At 41.6% G+C, this 19,387-nt stretch overlaps 1 protein-coding gene across 1 annotated transcript in view; it reads right to left on the reverse strand.

Moving 5' to 3' along the window:
- Nucleotides 1-12,056: 12,056 nt before the first annotated feature.
- Nucleotides 12,057-19,387, reverse strand: part of ccdc88b (coiled-coil and HOOK domain protein 88B) — a 43,110-nt gene continuing 35,779 nt past the window's right edge. The window contains exons 25-28 of the mRNA XM_085789642.1: nucleotides 16,711-16,818; nucleotides 15,431-15,582; nucleotides 12,440-12,784; nucleotides 12,057-12,146 (exon numbers count right to left, since the gene is read on the reverse strand). Of these exons, the coding sequence (XP_085645768.1) occupies nucleotides 12,109-12,146; nucleotides 12,440-12,784; nucleotides 15,431-15,582; nucleotides 16,711-16,818 (643 nt within the window). The 3' untranslated portion in view covers nucleotides 12,057-12,108. The remainder of the gene's footprint in view (nucleotides 12,147-12,439; nucleotides 12,785-15,430; nucleotides 15,583-16,710; nucleotides 16,819-19,387) is intronic.

The following is a 19,387-nucleotide window of genomic DNA, read 5'->3' on the forward strand; positions in this document are numbered from 1 at the left end:
CATAATTAAATACTGAGTATTAGAGTTGAAATAAAATCTATTTATATTGCAAGCATACATTTCCAATAAAAGTTGATAAGCTATACAGGCCTTCTGAATTATAATTGAGGCATTTCGTCATAAATATCTTAATTAGACTAAAACAGCAACACAACATGCGTGCAATGTTCAAATCACAATTCATTTTAGGTACTTCAACTATAATTGTAAGTTTTATCTGCTGTCAAATGTCACCTCCACGTATAATACCTACAGTCATAGGGGTAGGTTCATTACCTTTAATTATAATGTCATGCACATACATATATTATGTCATATAATGTAATGTAACAAATAGGCCTAAATGACAAATGCATAACTGGAAAAACTGCATTCTAGACAGGCTGCTGGGCAGAGTGGTTTCAAAGATGTTTTCAAGAAGTTGCTTCATCATGTGTGGTAATGTTACATAATTTATACATGATTATTTCATAGCATAGTTTTTGGGCAGGTCACAGCTTCTCCACAAGAGCATTTAGGAGTTGATTGTGTATAATGAGTTTTGAGGGACAGGGGACCTGTACTATGGTTTGCCCCGAGGATCTCAAAACAACATGCACAGATAATTAAGGATAATGAACCTACTTCAATGACTATATAGAGATTATAGCAATCGGCCAATTTGCCAAATGTTGAATGATCCCTTTACTGACAGCTGCCGCCATCTTTGTTTTTAAAATACGTGACAATGCCACGCGCCCTCTAGCCGAGCGACGTCTGAGCTGCTGTCCTGTTCCCTGGCTACCTGGTTGTTGGCAGGTTGGCAACTAACTTCAGTAAGATGATGTAATAAAAAGAGACAAGGATCAACACTGGTGTTTCTTCCCACCGCTGGAGCGACTGCTGGTGAGAAAATGAAAAACATTTTAAGGCTGAACTCAACAGTTCCTCCTGACCGTTGATGCTAACGTTAGCTAATGTAGCTAAAGCGACTTGTCACTGCTGCTACACATCCAGCTGCATTAGCATTCACATAAATCAGGCAGGTCATCTATCTAGATCTGTCTGTCTGTCTGTCTAGACTCACTCTGTTTGCTAGGATCACAGTAAATTTACTTGCAAAGCAAATATTCAAATATTTCCTTTTCATTTATGATCCTCACACACATTGGCCACCTGTGATGACAGAGTCCATATTATTTTAGTCGCCTCTTCCAAAGAAATACAAATTTACTGGTTGTACATGTGCAAGTAGCCTAACTTACTGTATAGATGAAAAATTTACTGCAGCTGTCTCAAATTTTAGTGGCAAAATGCTATCTATCTATCTATCTATCTATCTATCTATCTATCTATCTATCTATCTATCTATCTATCTATCTATCTATCTATCTATCTCTATCTATCTATCTATCTATCTATCTATCTATCTATCTATCTATCTATCTATCTATCTATCTATCTATCTATCTATCTATTGTATTGGTCTCTTGTTTGCTACCAGCAGTATTATTTCCAATTTTCCACTTTCAAAGCTCTTTTTTTAGGTGACTGCAGCACCTGTTCATTTTTAACAACAATCATCAATCCTGCCCCTTTTCTCTTCTTCTTTTTCCTTTGTTTCATTTTTTTCTTTTCTTTTTTTTTTCTTTCTCCCCACCGTCTCCATGCTGTCCAAATCCCATCTACCCTGGCTGCCTGTCTGCCTGTCACGACGACACAACACACCACCATATGTGTATTTATCCAGGCACCATCAGGCTTTTTTCCCTGCAGCGCATCTGTATGAGGTTTTAATTGTTTGTTGCGGGATGTGGCCGTCACGTGTCGGCGGGACACAGGCGGTGATTTGTGTGAAGCGAAATGAGTGTTTAGCGAGCCTCCGTCCCGCCCCATGACTTTCATCTGCCAACAACCATCTTTATTGATTCCAAACAATCTGCCACGGTGGCGCAGACGCACGGGGAGGAGGGAGGAGGAGGAGGAGGAGAGATGGGCCAGAGGAAGGAGAGTGGTTGCAGGGGAAAAAATAAACTACAAAGAATATCAACAGGAAATTGGGAGAAGCCCCCCCCCCCCCATTTTTTTTGTATAAGAGCTTCATCTGTCACAAAGGGGATTGTCTTTTCCTCTCCTGAGCGCTTTGATTCTCCTCATGTCTGGGCCTCGTCTGTTTCTTCTGCTTCCTCCTCTTCCTCCTCCTCCTCCTCCTCATCTCTCCTTCTTGCTGTTTTACTCTACAGGATGGTGGAAAAAATAAACAGATGGAAGAGGGAGGGATAGAGAGACAGAGAGAGGAAGGATGTAGGAATTCAAACTGAGAGAGAGGAAGGGAGAGAGGGAAAAAAAGGTGGGGATGAAGGGATGAGAGGATGCAGAGCTGGCGGGAGGATGAAGGGATGGAGGGAAAAGAGGGATGGAGAGCCTGATGAACTCATCTAAAGGCACTCTGGGTTTTTTAATAAGCAGCAGACTGTGAAGCTACTCTCCGACTAGTCACTCTGAATAATGAGAGAGATGGGGAGCGAGAGACAGAGGATGGGCGGATGAAAAGACAACTAGACTCATTATCCTCCGACCAATTTTCATCACTGTCCCGTCAGTAATCTCTCCCTCCCTCTCTCTTTCTTTCGCTCTCGTCCTCAAACAGTCCACAGCTCTGTTTGAGATGACAGATGAAGACCAATTACGCTAACTGTTTCGTTAACTTGAAGGCTTATCCCCTGCCATCTTCCTGAACATACACTGATAATCCTGTTGGCCCTGGAAATTACTCGCTGCTCACCGCCCGCCAACACACCTGTGTGTGTGTGTGTATGGATATGTGTGTGTGTGTGTACTTTTTTAATACCCTCAATGGCAAAGACTTATGTGTGATGAGAGAAAGTAGTGTGTGTGTGTGTGTGTGTGTGTGTTGGAGAATGTCAACTGCTTGTTCTGTTAACAGTATCTAAAGGCAGCGAACTCTCAGGTGTTTGATGAAGAATTATTTCAGACTTTGTTCCTCGCAGTCTAGTAGGTTACTGCCTTGTCAACATTTCGACACTTTCTTGGCACTTAAACACATTTGGTGCTCCTCCGCTTGAGTTTTTTTTTCCAGCAGGGGGGAAACGTGGAATAAACTTCAAATTGTTAGTCTGTCTGTTTGTTTATTGCTTTTGCATTGTGTCATTTTAATCTAAGTGGTTCTTATTCAGAAGCAGCAGCAGCATTTCTCTGCCGTTGCACTGTTTCTGGTTTGGCTGAAATGCTCTTATATAAAATGAGGGGAATTGGCGGTTTTGCAATTTTGCTGAATGGTTTTTATTGTGGCAAGCTCTCCGAATGTGGTTTTCATTATGCTGTGTCTCAGCTGTTCATTGTGTTGTTGTTGCAGGCTTGGGTAGTGCAGTTAATTGCAGTGTGATAAGCTAATTTATTTATATGCAGGTTTTGTCAAATACAGCAATGTGTATCACATAAAGTGTTAAAACATCTCTCTGTGTTGGAGATAAAGATTTATTTATTCAGTGTTCTCCAAAATAAAAGTTGCAAAGTGCTTTGCAGTAAATTCATTTGACTTGATAAAATGTTGTCCTAACCTGACGGCAGCCATTGTAATCACTCAAAGTGGGAAGAAGACTGTCACTCTATTAACTTTGTTGAAATAAAATTATGGGCAGTAAGAACGGAGGGGAGAGCCGCACACTGAAGTAACCCTGATGTCGTCTTTTTAATTCTAAGATCTACCTTTTGGCACATCTCGTTTTCTTAAGAGGTGAATACATTGTCTGTTTGTGTTTACTGTACACCATTTTATTTAAGTGTCACAACTGTGAAATGTATGCTCTATATTGCCCTAAAAATCCCCCACAGCCAAATAAAAAAAATAACAGTGTTCATCTCATATTGCTTTCTGCCAACAATCCCACATGAATGTATTGCATTATACAAAGATTAAGACGTGTTACTCCGTAGCTGTCTGTTGTGATGCACAGTGAGTCATACACTAAGTGTTTAAATGCTTACTATAGATTGAAAAAAATGTATTTGTTATATAAGAAGTGGTGAATGGGGGTGTGATGTGCGACGCAGCTCTGCTCCTGTGCCTGTGTAGGGCTATACAGTACAGTACAGTACAGTACTATGCTTGAACCGTATCTTTGTTGTGCCACACAGGGCAGGACGAATAAAACAGTACAAGTGGAGTGAGTCGACCTCCAGCAGCCTCCCAGCTGAACATGGCTTTAATGAGACAGTGACTTAAAACGGCCCTGAGGGTGTGCAGGGTCTTAAGTGTTTGTCCTGAACACACCAGAATATGAAATGACAAATCAATTTACTCTAATTGGACCGTCATAGTCGGAGGACACGCGTGCAGATCAACAACTCTGACACAGAAATGTGCATTGTTGACCGACAGGAAGTTGCCTTGGTTGGCGGAAGTGAAGAGTCTAAAATAGAGGAAATCATCGTGGATTATTAGCTGTGTGACAACTGTGTTGACTTCAGTGTAACTCCTCTGTTCAAGGGAAAACTGTTCCATGAAGGAGCAGTGATTGTTATAAAACAGGAGTCAATGGTGCAAAGATGTGACTGAACAGTGTGAACGTATTGTCCTGTCCAAGCCCAGAGGCCGAGATAAGTGGCCGCCATCAACTTTGTTAGCTGTGACAGCTCTGTTGTCCCTCTTCCATAACCGGGCGTGGACAAGTTAATGTCACTTTGAGACACTGTGTAAGTCAGTTAGATGATTGTTGACTCAAACAGATGTTTCAACTCAGTGAGCACATTCATGTTGGGCTGTTCACACCATAATTACAAATGAAGAAAAAAACCCACTAATGTTTCTTGTTTTTGTTAGCGTTATTCCCAGTCAGCTTTATCAGGAGATTTTGACAGCTGCGTTTTGGCAAAAAGAATTACACAGAATAACAAACAAGCCTGTGGCAAAATCATGGTGAAGCCTCATTGCTGTCAGATCCTGTACTAGATCTTAAGTATAACACTATCAGTTTAACTAAGCGAGCTGCATTCAGTTTGTGTGTGGTTTTACTATTCCCCAAATACTTGCTTGTGTAGATGATGTGACTGCAGGGTCGTAAGGGTAGAAATAGTAGAAATATTGGAGTAATGCATGAAAATCCCTAAACTGGTATAATGGGAGGTTTTCCTGTTTTTCCCCACTTTGCCCACATTTCATTAATGCAGCAATAAAAGTCATTAATATCCAGGATTTCTCTCAATTCAAGCTATTTCTCATTCATGAAGGGAAACTGAACTAACAGCCTTGAATCAATTGCTTTATGAAAGTACCACAAAACAAATGCTGGTTTAGGGCACTATTAATCACAATTGCTTAATCACACATAATCATGCTAAATTGCAAATCGTAAACACTGCTTCAACGGTGGCTCACGTTCGACTAAATGCCAGTTAGCGGTGACAATCGCCGCGGTGGGAAGTGTGTTTTATAAGCAATACGGGGGAAACTGACAGAGCTGCAGAGTTTTACATTTATACATCAAGAAAAATCATGACAGCCAATCAGCCAAACAGACTGAAAAACACAGTGGCCACTTTTTGAAATGACTGACAGCTCATAAACACACTCACTGGCCTGTGATATTAAACCATGTTGATGTTGTGGCGACACCTGTGTTGGTCTGTATGTAGATGCACTGAATAGATAAGAGGGTGTGATACAAAGTTATCATCAAACACAGTAGCAACTGCTCGTTTCCCACATTAAATAAGGCTTAAAAAATTATAGATTGATCATTATAGATGGAGAAACTTATTAACAAAGTAGACCTTTACATTTTCCGTTCATGCTGATGTCAAAGAAATGATAGAGGAAGTAAATTAGTTTGACCTCTTGGAGCCAATTTAAGGAGCCCTGCTGTGCTGTGGATTCTGGTTGTGGAAAAACGTGGGCACGGTGTGTACTGTACAGTATATAAGGTGTGTGTGCACTCAATATGTCTATTAGTGAAATGTTTCAGGCATTTCAAGGTATTTCTCTTGTAAGAAAATTGAGAGTCGGGAGCAAAAAGTGGGGGGAAAAATAGCCCCACTCAGGAACGGACGAGGATCTGGCAGTTAGGTGAGATGGGTGATGTGTATGGATGAGGCCGTGATGGAGAGAGCGAGAGAAGAGGGAGGAGGGTGATGTTTACGGGTGGGGGGGCAGCGAGGCCAGTAAACTGCTTGTGAAATGAAAATGGCTCTTTAGCAGAATCCAGGACACTTGGGCGCTGCACTGGATCAATGTCTCTGATTTACTGTCTGAAAGCCTGTCAGAGGGAAAGAGGCAGAGGAGGGGCAGACGAAGGCCGGAGGAGGAGGAGGAGGAGGAGGAGGAGGAGGAGAGGGAAGGCCGGACAGAGAGAAGTTGGAGCTTGGAGGTAGAAGAGTCCTTTTAATGGAAGGAGAAAGAGAAGAGACAGGGAGAGGTAAGGATGAAGAGGGAAATTGTCCGCCAGAGTGACAGTGCTAGGGGGCAGAATCAGGGGACGCTCCTCAAGTCCTCATGGCCGAGATACAAAATCAATCTGTCAAGACAATGGGGAAGGGCAATCTTGTTTTGTGCAGGGAATTGGTGCAGTCATTTGGGGTAAAATCAATAGGGGACACATGGTGCTTCTTAAATCCTTACTATCCCACAGAGGCCAGCTGTATTGACAAGCCCGAGTGTACATAGGCAGTACACAAATCCTTAACTTGACCTGTCTGGAAGGAAATCTATACTCGGTTGGTGGCCAAGGCCGTGGCAGAGTCCATCTAATCTAAGAAAAATCTGCACATTATTTCCACAAGTAATTGTTTTGTCTATTTCCTCTTCTAAACGGTGATCCTTCTGTTTTGCCGTAGATCCCTCATTATGCCAGTTTTGCTTGTTTACGTTGAACCAAAACAAATGCCGCCCCACAGTGTGCGATGCTGCCGTGTAAAGAGTCAAGAGATGTGACATGGAACAACAATAGCCTCGGTGTCTGTCTCCGTCATGCTTGTCCTCCCTTTCACACAGACGTCCATCCAGCTCTGTGGCTGTTTCTGCTGCACAAAGGAAGAACTGCGATGACCTAGACATTCTCCCGCCCCTCTGTGTTCATACCTTTCACATACAGCAACAAGGCCGAGTAAACACACGTCACCTTGACTAGGGTTTGTCAGACAGGACTATATGTTTCCAGCCGTGCCAGCAGCTGTAGGCAGGAAGCAGTGAAGCACTGTTGTCAGGCTGCACACAGCAGTGGTTTGAGTTAAATGCTAGAATGCTTATAATCTCACAATAACAATGTTAACGTGCATATTTTCATGTTTAGTTTTGTTTTTCTTCTTATTTGACACCCACTGTCTTGTCTAGCATGCTATAGCGCTAATGGTTATATTTCCTTACTAAGTTATTTGGTCATAAAGCAGAGAAAATTGCACTTTAGCTTGGTGATGCCACTTGATTTATCTTCTCATTCATTTTTTTAAAATGACAAACTAAAAAGCCGATGAGATGATGACGGCTGTGTGCAACCCACCCACCAGCCACTAGCTGTGAAAGAGTAAAAGTCGGCAGATCATCAAAGCCGTTGGGATTAATCATGTGAGAGCCGTGAATGTCCACCAACATTTTTGAACAGAAATAAGCAGAAACTGAGATTTTTTTTTTGCAGAATAAGTGGAAGCTTTTTACCCATTGACTTTCATTCTGGAAAATGACAGACTGACATCCCCAGAGCCATGCCGTTAGCATCGCTAAAGACTAGAGGAAAAATCCTCATGTGAATTTTTCAGAGCCCAAGGTGACATCATATTAGGTGATGTCTTATTTTGTCTTAACAAACCCTGAAACCCAAAGACGTTCAGCGAACCACGATGACACCCTCACTCTTGAAAGACTGCCGTGAATGTTTGGTATTTTTGCTTGTGTACAGCAGGTCACTAAAATGATTAATTTTTTATTGATCAGTTAATCAGTTGCTCAGTTGTTTTGGCCTCTAACATTTAGTGATTGCACATTTGTGATTCTGTGTGCATTTGCCTGTATTTGAAATCTCTAACCTGTTTGAGTGTGTTTGTGCTCCTGTGTGTATCTCTATGTCTGAGTCAGTGACACACACATACATGCACAGTTGCACACACACACACACACACACCAGGTGGAGCTCTAGGGCCCAGGACGACAGGCCGGACGTCTCGACGAGAGTGTTTTCCTGCACCCGTAGGACACAGGGAGTCTGGGTGGTTGGGTGGGTGGGGGTTATTTTATTTTTATTTTGAGTGTTTAATGTATTAAAAGGGGCTGGGGTAATGAATTATAATCTTTAATGCAGAAACCGATCGATACCACCCAGAGAATAAATCAGCTTTTACTGAGAGCGTCAAAGCCCCTTAATACACTAGGAGAGAGAAAGGGAGTGCATGAGGGAGGAGGAGGAGGAGGAGGAGGAGGAGGGATGGGAGCTGCAGGAACAAACTGTTTAGAGAGGCGCAATCCTGAATGAGGCAGAGAGAGAGAGAGGAGGATGATGAAATAGCGGGGAAGGGGGAGAGTGTAGGGTAAGGAGGAAGGGATGGAGAGATGGATGGAAGCAGAGGGAGGGAAGTTATAGATGAACAGGCTCACCTTTGGACTAACCTCATTGAGTAAAAGCCCAGTGAAAGCACAGAGATTTTGACAGTTTTGTGAGGAGAGGAGGTTGCAGGGGTCAGCCGGTGTGCGAGCACACACACTCTCCACTTGTTATTTTTCCACCTGGTCGTTCGGCGCTCGCTCTCAATGATCCCCTCCCTGACTTCTGTTGCCTGGAGCAAAATATAATTAATTGAATTACACCACCACTTCTCGATCAAAGATCACCTCGCCGCTCTGTTGTCTCAGCGCCTGCCCCACCGGGAGCCTCTGCCGGGAGAAAATTCCTAAAAACAAACCACGGATTACAACTTTTTAGTAACCCAAACTGAAGTTTCAGCGGTGTGTGCTGATTCTAAAGCAGGCCGACTGCAGAAACAAGCCTGAGAAGAGTTGAACAGCTTGATTTGGATTCAGCTGATAGTTGCAGAGTTTCATCTCAGACACAGGCACCAAGACTGAACAAAAAATCTAATGCACCTCTAAGTATTTAGGATGCCCAGCCTGTTCAGTTAGTAGACTAAGTGGTTTAGTGAGGTTTTTGGTCACTGGAGGCTCTTTAGTAAGACATAGTCATTAAAATTTGATAGCACAGGCAAGGAATGGAGGTAAACGGGCAAGAGGGGGGTGAGGAGAGATCTACAGGAACACACAGAAAAAATGAAAAAAGGGAAAGGCCAAATAGGAAAAAAAAGAGAGAGCCTGAAGATGAGGGAGAGGAAAAAGGCGGAAAAAAAAAAACTGGGTTTGAAATTTTTTAGATTTTTGTAGATATTTTAACACCAGTCAGGAGTTCAATAACAGAACAGCTGAGCAGACTCTTGAGATCGAACCGTGATGGCAGCCGAGGCAGCTATCCATCATCCAATGCTTTAGAAATCAGAAGTGGAGACGGCACTTAATCACTCATCTTATGCCAAGACTTTTCTCTCGCAGCTTTTTTCTTTATTTCAAGGCTTCTTCTTTTCTTTTTTTTTACTGCTTTTATGTCACTGTTACTTGTTATGCTGCACTCGCAGGGACAATTGCATCCTTCAAAACAGTGCTTTATTTCACTGAGTGATAACGCTGTATAAACAAAGGTCATTTTGCTAAGGAAGCACATTTCTGTTTTGTTTTTTAAAATTATTTCCCTTCCTTTTCAAGTGCTCCTCTTTAAGAATTTCTTGATAATGCAGTGTTGTAAATGGAGAAAAATAACTCGCTCGCTGCGTGCTCAACCACAAGGCTCCTGCGTTAGGGGATTTAAAGCCTAACCCTTCACTGTTTTTCTGTGGGCACTGTCTGTCTGTGTGCCTGAGGGCGTGTGATTGTTGCATTGCACTCATAATAAGCCTCTGAGTGACTGGCAGAACCAATATCTTGCTATCGCTTTGCCCTGCGCTCACTCAGGCGGTTCGGTGCGCAGCCCCCGTCATGCATCTCAATTCCACAAACACAATGTTCAGAGCTGAGAGAAGGGCCCTACTTTTTGATTAATGTCACCATGACAACTACATAATTCATGAATTGTATTAGCGATCCATTTGTCATTTGCAAATCATAATTCAGGATGTGTGTTTGGGGAGGCATGGCTGCAGAAAAAAAAAGAGCTATGGCCTCCTATTATCCTTAGAGCTGTCTCCTGCCTGCACGCACACAGAAACACAGAAACGGCAACCACCGGAAATGCTGACGTATCCTCATCCTAATCTGGGTGGAGGAAGCTCTTTGGGAGCAGCACGTCCTCTAAGAGAGCCCTTTTAGCTCCATGATCAACTCCAAGGCCTGCTCATTTGAGAAGCTGCATGCTAATTCTCCCCTCTTCATCCGTCTGTCTGTCTGTGTGTTGACAGAGGCCTGGCCAGCTCCACACTGACACCATTTGGTGCAACAGCAAAAGGAGTTAAGGAGGATTCTCATTAAAGCACGAGTGCAGATCATTTGCCATTAGATCAATGACTGGATTTCCACAGGAACCCTAAAACGAAATTGGTTTTTCAACCATATGCGAGCCAGATGGCAGGGCTTCTCCGTGCTTATCCCGCTGTACACAGATCAGATCCAAGGGTTACAAGGAGGTTTATCATTAGATTTGTGTATTTATTTTGCTCGCTGCATAAATCTGACCTTCAGAGAGATGCTTCAAAATCAACTGCAGGTGAATTAATAATTATTTCTTAGTTCTCTGCTTTAATAATGATGTTAAATAAATAACTGTGGCGCCTTTGTTTTGTATCTCACGTCCATCTTTATGCTTATTGTTCACCTTGTTTCAGAGCCTATATTCAACATTACACAAGCAGCTCGCGTCTTAGCAGCTGCTTCTGTTTTCCTGTCTTAGAAAATATGTGATCAGTACTTAAAAGTGATACTTATTTTGACTTTGAGAGAGCCAACTTAAGGAAGAGGCAATCAGAGGGAACAGCAGGAACACGAACATTTTAAGTTAATCCTATAAAGGTTTATGGAGACGAGATGAAGCACTGAACGTTAATGCTAAAGTGAAATTTGCATGAGGGCTTTCACGTCTGTCTGCTCTGCAAATACATCCAACCATGTAACTACATACTGTCTATGTTTACATTCATGATTCCCCTTGAATGAATGAATCTACTTTGATATTCCTGATTTCTCCTCTAAGCATTTGTAATTGAGTGTCTAAACCGACAACACTTAGAGGGCTGGGTCAACAGCACATCTGAAAACATCCACGGAAACAGCTCAAGTGACTTTATACAGTGATACTACATCAGTCTATATTATTAGCATACTGATGGACCAGCTGCTGTAGATGTAAGTTGACTTCGGCCATAAGTCTCCAAATGAAACAACCAAATATATAATTTCTAGTGTTTTGTGATTTAAGGTACAATAACTTTTGTATCATGGTTAACAGGGGATTATTGTGGCTAACTAAAATTAAAACAATCTGGTTTTATTGATTCAGGGCTCCAGACTTTTTTTTCCTTTTTTTTTTTTTACTGGGAGCACAGTGGCCCCTAACCTAAAATTTTAGGAGTGCAAACTGAACATTTAGGGCCACAAAATCAACTTGCAAAGCAAATATTCACATTGCCTTTTCATTTATGATCCTCATACAGTTTGGCCTGCCACCTGTAATGACAGAGTCCAGATTATTTGATTGTTAAAAAAACAAAACAGTAAATTTACTGGTTGCACATAGCCTACTTGCATTGTCGCAAAATGCCCCCAATTAGGGTTAGTCTGGAGCCCTGCAATGTATTCAGTTTTATTTCTGATTTGGCTACAAATGGTTTTAGTACGTAAGTATTTTGTCAGTTTGAGGGCTCCACACTAGAGAGATGATTCATCTCTTCACAACATGACAACACTGGAAATCATTGATAGTTGTATTTATTTGTTCATGTATTCAAAAATTCAACAAAGGCATTTATATTTATAATAGTTGCATACAAAAAAATGCATTCATACAGTTTGCTGGAAGCACATAATAAAATAACATTTGTTTTACTTTTTTTTAAATTGAGCGTAGTCTGATGACTTAATTGAGGTCTTTCTCAGGCCGCTGCGGTGTCGTCACTGGAGTGTTGATTGTCTGGAAGGCAGAGAAGATCACAGTCTAATAGGCGAAACCATGTTTTAATCAAAAGAATATTATCTGCATTTTGAGTGATTGTAGATGTAGTCTCCTCTTGGCACTGTTACTTTTCTGACTAATTTCCTTCAGCTTGACATTTAACTCAACCCATAGATCTATTTGAATGCGCTGCACATAGCACAAAGGCAAATACACACAGTTTTTATTAGTTTTTACTATTCAAGCAAACAAGTAATTTACATTTTGCAGTAATTAGACATGAGTTCCTCATTCCACGTTCTCTTCCTCACCTTCCCCTTTATCGTCCTCAACGCTCTCCTGATGGGTCAGCGCTACGTCTGCTTCCTGAGTTGCGTCAGTTTCACTTCTCTCCCCCTCCCAGAGGACAGTGGCAGGGTGCTGGCTTGAGGACAGCCGCTGGCGGGGATGTGTCTTGTTGTCACCAGGACTGAAGGATTGGGAAACACCAGACCCTCCTCTGCTCAATCCCAGCCCGTACCCGTGACGGGACCCCAGTTTACGACGGCCCCCGGAGCCAGAACGCAAGGCTGGAGACCCTGGAACCGAAATGTCAGGCTCCGTCTGGGATGCAGCCTTTCTCAGGGGGGAAGGAGAAACTGGAGCACTGCGGGGATCTGGAAGGAGTATGACATTAATTTATAGTTGGTTAATATTAGTTAAAGGAGACACATTATGCCCCTTTTCCACAAATTAAAATCATTCCCAGGTGTCTCAAAGACAGATCTGTGACATGCTTCTGTCAAAATACCCCAAAGATCAAACATCACAGCTCTTTTCATCTGCTCAAAACAGCCCTGTTCAGAACGGCTGGTTTCAGTGCCTGTCCCTTTAAATACAAATGAGCCGCTTCTCACCCTGCCCCGCCCCCTCTACCTGTACTAGTACTCACAGATAGGGGTGGGATTATGCAAATTCGAAAACTAAACTTTTTTGTCAATTCTCACATTTTGGGGGCCAGAAGGAAAGACAAACACCCAAAGATTTGTTAGAGAGCCTTCAAAAATTGATATTTCCATAATATGTCCCCTTTAAAAACAATAGGCACACATAAAACAACATTCCCAGCTGCTAAATCAAAAATCAAGGTTAGGGTTAGGCTGCATTTCAGTCCACCACAGATCTTCATCTGGCACTGACAAATCGATCTGACAGTGGATTTGCTGGAAGCTATTAATGAAGTGTGCCAATCTTTTGTCCGACCTAGTCACCAGTTAAAACCAATGTTTACACAAAGGGCGTGACAGTGATGTTTTAGGTGATCACATTTTGACACCGGCTTATCATTGGCTCATTCACTCTACGTGACTGTAGCCTGCTCATTTACTCGGCAGCGAGGAGGAGGAATTTCTCTTCCATTGCAAACACAGCCTCAGCAACTCTGACAATGGCAGGTGCAGAAATTAATTACAGCAATGTGATAACCGTGGCTCAGGTGGTGGAGCTTGTCTGCCATTAATCACGGGGTTAGTGGTTCGAATCCTGCCTTCTCCTGTCCACATGTCCAAGTGTTCATGGGAAACACATTAAAAACCTGAAACCTGCTCCTGATGGCCAGTCAGCTTGGCCAGCCGTCCGTCTGTGAGTGTGTGAATATATAAATGAGAAGGATTGTAAACCTCTTCATTCTGCTAAAGTGGAAAATAACTGTAAAGTCAGTTCTTAACCCCCTATTCTGCAATTTTAAGCAGTAGATAAATAATTACATATACATGGCATATGAACCATATCGATGTAGTTCAGTTTAACACATCGAGTATTTATCCATTTATTCGTGAACTGTGACTCCTCCTGAGATGTCAGTGTTGAAATATAGCAATCTCTTTTATAATTTAATTTCTCTTTGCCTTGATGCCATTGAAGTCACATATTATATATATTATATATCTTATGCATCCTGTCGATGCATAGGTGAATGAAAAAATCATTCATTTTAGTCTCAAGCTACAGAAAGAGTTAAATGCTTGGTGGAGTCTTTATTGGTAATATTAGTGCTGCTGACTGCGTACAGGAGGTCACTACCTCCTCTTAACCTCCTCTTATGCAGTGTGGTTGAAGGGAGAATTATGATAATACTACAGACACAGAACTGAACTGTGATTAGTGAATCCTTTCATGGCTATTTTCATTCTACTCAAATGCATAAATAAAGTAAAAAAAAAAAAAAAAAAGTCTAGTATATTTAAAATCACAGAAATAATGTAAAGAGCTCACAGGCATGACCTTTGTAATCAAAACAGCAAATCCTTACCCACTTAATAGCAGATTAAATCCAACTGAAATGAATGAAAATGATTAATAAAATCTGTGTTTCAGCTTAATGAGAGGAAGAATTGCCAGAAGTTGTTCCAGTCTATTCAGAGACTTGTAACACTGAGAGGCTCAGAGCATTTAAACTGACCAGAGACCAGCGGTTAAGGTCACAATAACCAGTCATCAGGGAGGTTAGTTTCAGGGTTAAATGCAGGTATTAAGGAAAAGGTCACCGCAAACAAAGAAAAAGGAGTTGCTGTGGGAAATGTCTTGGCTGGCTCACATCACATGAGTTATCACTTATCTTGTTGATTTCAGGTAATTAAACAAAGATTTGAATTATTTTAGCTTTACATACTTCCTTTGCCTCATGAACTATTTATAAAATACAACCATTCAAATCCACTTTGGAGAGATTTTCTGCCTCCACCACTCCGAGTGCAGTTTTGCGATGGAGTGTCTCCCTGGGATGCAGGCCTAATAAAAAGAGCCGAGCCTCCCAGTTTGAGTCATAACACATTTCAAGAAAGCAGGGTTTAACTGGGGCATAATAGGAATCACAATAGAGAGGAAAATAAAATTAAATGGGCACGCTAATAGTATGTCTGAGAGAGAAAAGCATGACATGAATGCAGGTGGGCAGCTTAAATCTTGGCTTTGAAAATGTCTGCAGAGAGTTTCCCCTCACTCTCTGTCAGTAAATGCATTCCACAGTCAAGGTGCATAAAAAGAGAATGAAGCCTCGCGAATCTTTTCCTTTCAACATTTGGTTTGCAGAGAAAGCCGGCCTCAGTAAGTCTTGGCACTCTACAGGGAGACATCTAAGGAGAAGAGAGCGGTATCAATGCAGACCACACTTGGTAGTCATGAGATGATTTGTATGCATGCCTGTAGCCTTGCTTGATGGGTTGAGCATGTGAGCATATCTTTGTGAAAACCAGTCCGCCTGTGTTTGTGTACCAGAGAGAGAGAGAGAGAGAGAGAGAGAGGGGTGGTGTGTGTGGTCTCACCAGGCTGAGGTGTGTGTGTGTCTGATGTAAATTCAGCGCTGTCGGCCAGGTTTTCCACGCTGCCCGCAGCGGTGAAGAGGGCGCGTCCCTCTCTTCCTCCTCCGAAGGGTTTGATAAACTTCTTCATCTTGACTGCAATCCAGTTAGGTTTTCTGCGAGGACACAGAGGACAGGGACCAGACACAGACAGGGATGAGCGTAGAAGAGCGCGTGTTTTCCTCCGTGTGCGTGTGCCCTTATTTTCCAGAAGAACACTACGAGGATGCCAAGTGTCACTACAGTAGTTCACGTCTTCTTCCCAGTGATACACTGTGTGTCAGACAGTGTTTGTTCTCTCACATGAAATTTGAAATGAGAGCAAAAAGTTTCCTAAGGTGCCAACTGTCACTTAAGGAAGCACTGTGTAACATGACATCAAAAAATATTTGGAAATCTTATAATTAAAATGTCATTACCATACTAATTTGTAGCACTGGGGACAAAATGTATTTTTGTGGCATTTGAACCTTTTGTACACAATAATGGTAATCATTAAGGTTATAAATGCTTGTCAAGTCAGACAGGTTTCCTTCCTCCAACTGTATTGGGCATTCTGGCAAAGTCACAGTCACTTATGAGCTGAGATAGCTGCACTTAAAATACACAAAAGACGTGTCAATATGACCCACAGTTTAGAATTGTGTTTTCCTATTCATTCCTTCAAGAGGCCTTCGCAAGAGCATTGCAAAAGTGATGGCCCTTTTCTTCAATAGAGTGGCTCCAGTGTTATTGTAGTGGAGCAGAGAGAGATCGTCCTACAGCTTTTTGAGACATGATACACAAAAAAATGTTTTTTATAGATAATAGAAATACAATGAAATACAATGCAAAAGATGTAGGAGAGGAAAAAAAATCAATATAATACAGTATATAATATGTACTGTAGCAGCCTTTCAACCAATGGGTTATAGAGACTTACATGTTGCAGTATCTTTAAAACCACAATGTTTCACAGGATAGACTACTACTACTAATTTAATCATGGTAGCTGCGTCACAAACACAAAACTTGACAGGTGTGTAACTGAGGTCAAAATGAAGGTGAAATCTAAGGGTGGTTGTGGTTTGACCTACGACTACTGTGTACTCGCATAATATTGTAGTAAGATGTGTTTATTTCTTGAGAGACAGTGTGGTGTTTCAGTCTTGTGTCATCCCTGAATTTCAATGACTTCTATACTAGATTGGTAACTCGGCACAGGTATAGGGGTATATACTACACATATTTAATGTATATCGTACTTGGCCTTGTTGATTGGAGATTGCATGTTCGGCTCGAGGACTCGATACTGATCCATAATCTTCTCCACCAACTTCTGCTTCTCCCGACGGAGCTCGCTGAGCTTCTCCCTGAAGGAAAACATGTGAAGCATTAAAAAAAAAAAAAAAGCAGCTGAGAGGAGGATAAAGAAAAAAACTGAGTAGGAAGGTCTGTTTGATTTATTTCATGCATTCCTTATCTGCATGAGTAGATGGGATTATTCTGCAAGTGTGTATGTAATGTGGCTGATGGTGTGTGATTGAACCAATTCCTATAAACTCAGTGCAGAGAAATGAGAGGCTGGTGTGTTGTTTGAACTGGATTCTTTTGAAACCAGATCAAAAAAGGGATTGTGTGTGGATGTTAATAGCGATATGCTCTTGATGAGTAGAGGGTTCAGGGTTCGTGCTGCTCTGTGGACAAAACACAAAGCAGGACATTTTAGCAATGTTAACAGAATGACTTAAAGGAATAGTTGAACAAAAAATGAAATTCAGTCATTATTGACTCACCCTCACCCTCATGCAGTTTTTTATTCCTCAAAGTGCATCTTGAGACCCGGGAGGGGGGTTCAAACAGAGAGTCAATAGTGCCCGACACAAAAAGGTCCATAAAACTACACAAAGACCTTGTAATATTCTTCCATACTGCTCATTTGTTGCAATCCAAGTGTCCTGAAGGGATATAGTCCAAAGTTTACTCGAAACAACGTCATTTAGGACATCTCACGTTCACGTGATGCACGCGGAAGCCGCGGCAGACAAAATTCACGAAAACTCATGATTCGGACACATCGGTGCTGAGTGACCGAGCAACACACAAAAACAAGAGGGATCTGCGATTTGATACTTTTAAAGAAATAAGAAAAATGTCAGAGGAGTTCAATGTTGAGGAAGAACACGAGTTCCGTACTGCGTGAATCGTGTGAAATTCAATACAGGACTGTTTACTGTAGGCTGTAAAAATGTCCTAAATGACGTAGTTTTGAGTAAACTCTGGACTATGTCCCTCCAGGACACTTGGATTGCAGCGGACGAACCCCCCTCCCGGTGAGACAATAATGACTGAATTTCATTTTTTGGTGAACTATTCCTTTAATGGATGGCAGCGCTAGTCGTCTTAAAGTCCAAGACTGAGATTTCCAGTGAATGGTTTTCTGTTGTTGTACAGTACAAATCATGGAACGAAGTCCTGAGTTCCTGTTGTACACAGTGGATTTTCTCATATAAAACATACAGAAAAGTGTAATTGTACACATTCTTTTAAAAATACACAAGCAGAGGTTTTACTTTTGTAGTTCAGATCACATTCCCAGTGGACTCAGCTATACGTTGTGTCTAGTGCCAATAAGCAAATGTCAGCATGCTAACCCAATAACCTTATACCTGTAAGGCTTTAGCATAGCAGAGTCCATGTGCAGCCTCACAGAGCTGCTGGCTGGACTGGAGACCTCTTGTTTTTATATTTATGACTAGTCCGTGAAGCTTTTAGCATGTTTTCAAATTTAATACTATGGTCAACAGCTGGTTATTTTTGTGTCCTTCAGATCTGTGCAATATCTTCAAACCCCCACTCCTTCAGTATGTGTATCAGCTCCAAATCAAGTCATCCAGCTTGCAGCAGATCAGTATCAAATTTATGAAATAAGACTGAGTTTAGAGTTTGATGAAGCACCCTTGAAGACCAGCTCGATTCATTTTATGAAATCTTATGATGCCTCTTCGTGTTTGCTTGCTGGATTCATAACATTTCCACCAACACTGCTCTGAAAAAGCTCAGTCACAGTTATTTTCTCAGTGCCACACACAAGCAAAAGTGATTTCGTAATCCGAGCAGCAATCTAAACTGAGTTTTGCATTTTCAAAGATCTTGGATGCATTTTTCCAGACTATATTAAATAAGTAAAAATATGCTACTGTCTGAAACTGCAGGGGAAAAAAGTGTTTATATCTGCTTCTACCTACAGAGTATTATGTTTTAAGGCACTTGATGTTAGATGTTAGATGTTAGATATTTGATTACATTAGTTTTTAAATATCTGAACCACAGTGCACCTGTGATATTAGCTGTATTTTGTGTTTATGTTTGTATGTAACATGTCATTGAACTATTATGTCATCTTGTCTGAAATGTTGTCCTTCCATAATGTTCTTATCTTTGCTGACTCACTCCATCCACAAACATAAACAGTTATGTATGAGCCTCCGTCCGGCCTGTGATTTTCCTTCACTACATACAGTATCTAATTCCTGGTTTTCAACTGCCTGCGAGAGATAATAACATATGTCCCCTTCTATCCTATTCGGACTTTGGACTATTTTGGACTTGGTATCCTGGTGTTAGTTTGGATTACATCCTCACTCCTAATGAACCACACCACAGTTTACTGGCTCAGGACAGAGAGCTGCATATCCACCTCAAATAACCTGAGCTGCAGGAATGAACACTTCCAGTTTGAATAAACGGCTCTAAAATGCACCGTACACATCTGGATCTAAACCTCAGGCGGTGGGATGATTAAACCATTTTGAATGAAGGAACATCACTGATCAGGGGGAATCAGATAAGGCTTTGTTTAAAGTTTTGTTCTGTTTTTTTGCCTTTATTATAGCAACAGAGAGAGAGACGGGAAAGGGAGGGGGTTACATGCAGGAATGA

Source organism: Trachurus japonicus, chromosome 10 (assembly GCF_045865225.1).
Source record: "Trachurus japonicus isolate A0001 chromosome 10, Traja_1.0".
In the NCBI taxonomy this organism is placed as follows: domain Eukaryota; kingdom Metazoa; phylum Chordata; class Actinopteri; order Carangiformes; family Carangidae; genus Trachurus; species Trachurus japonicus.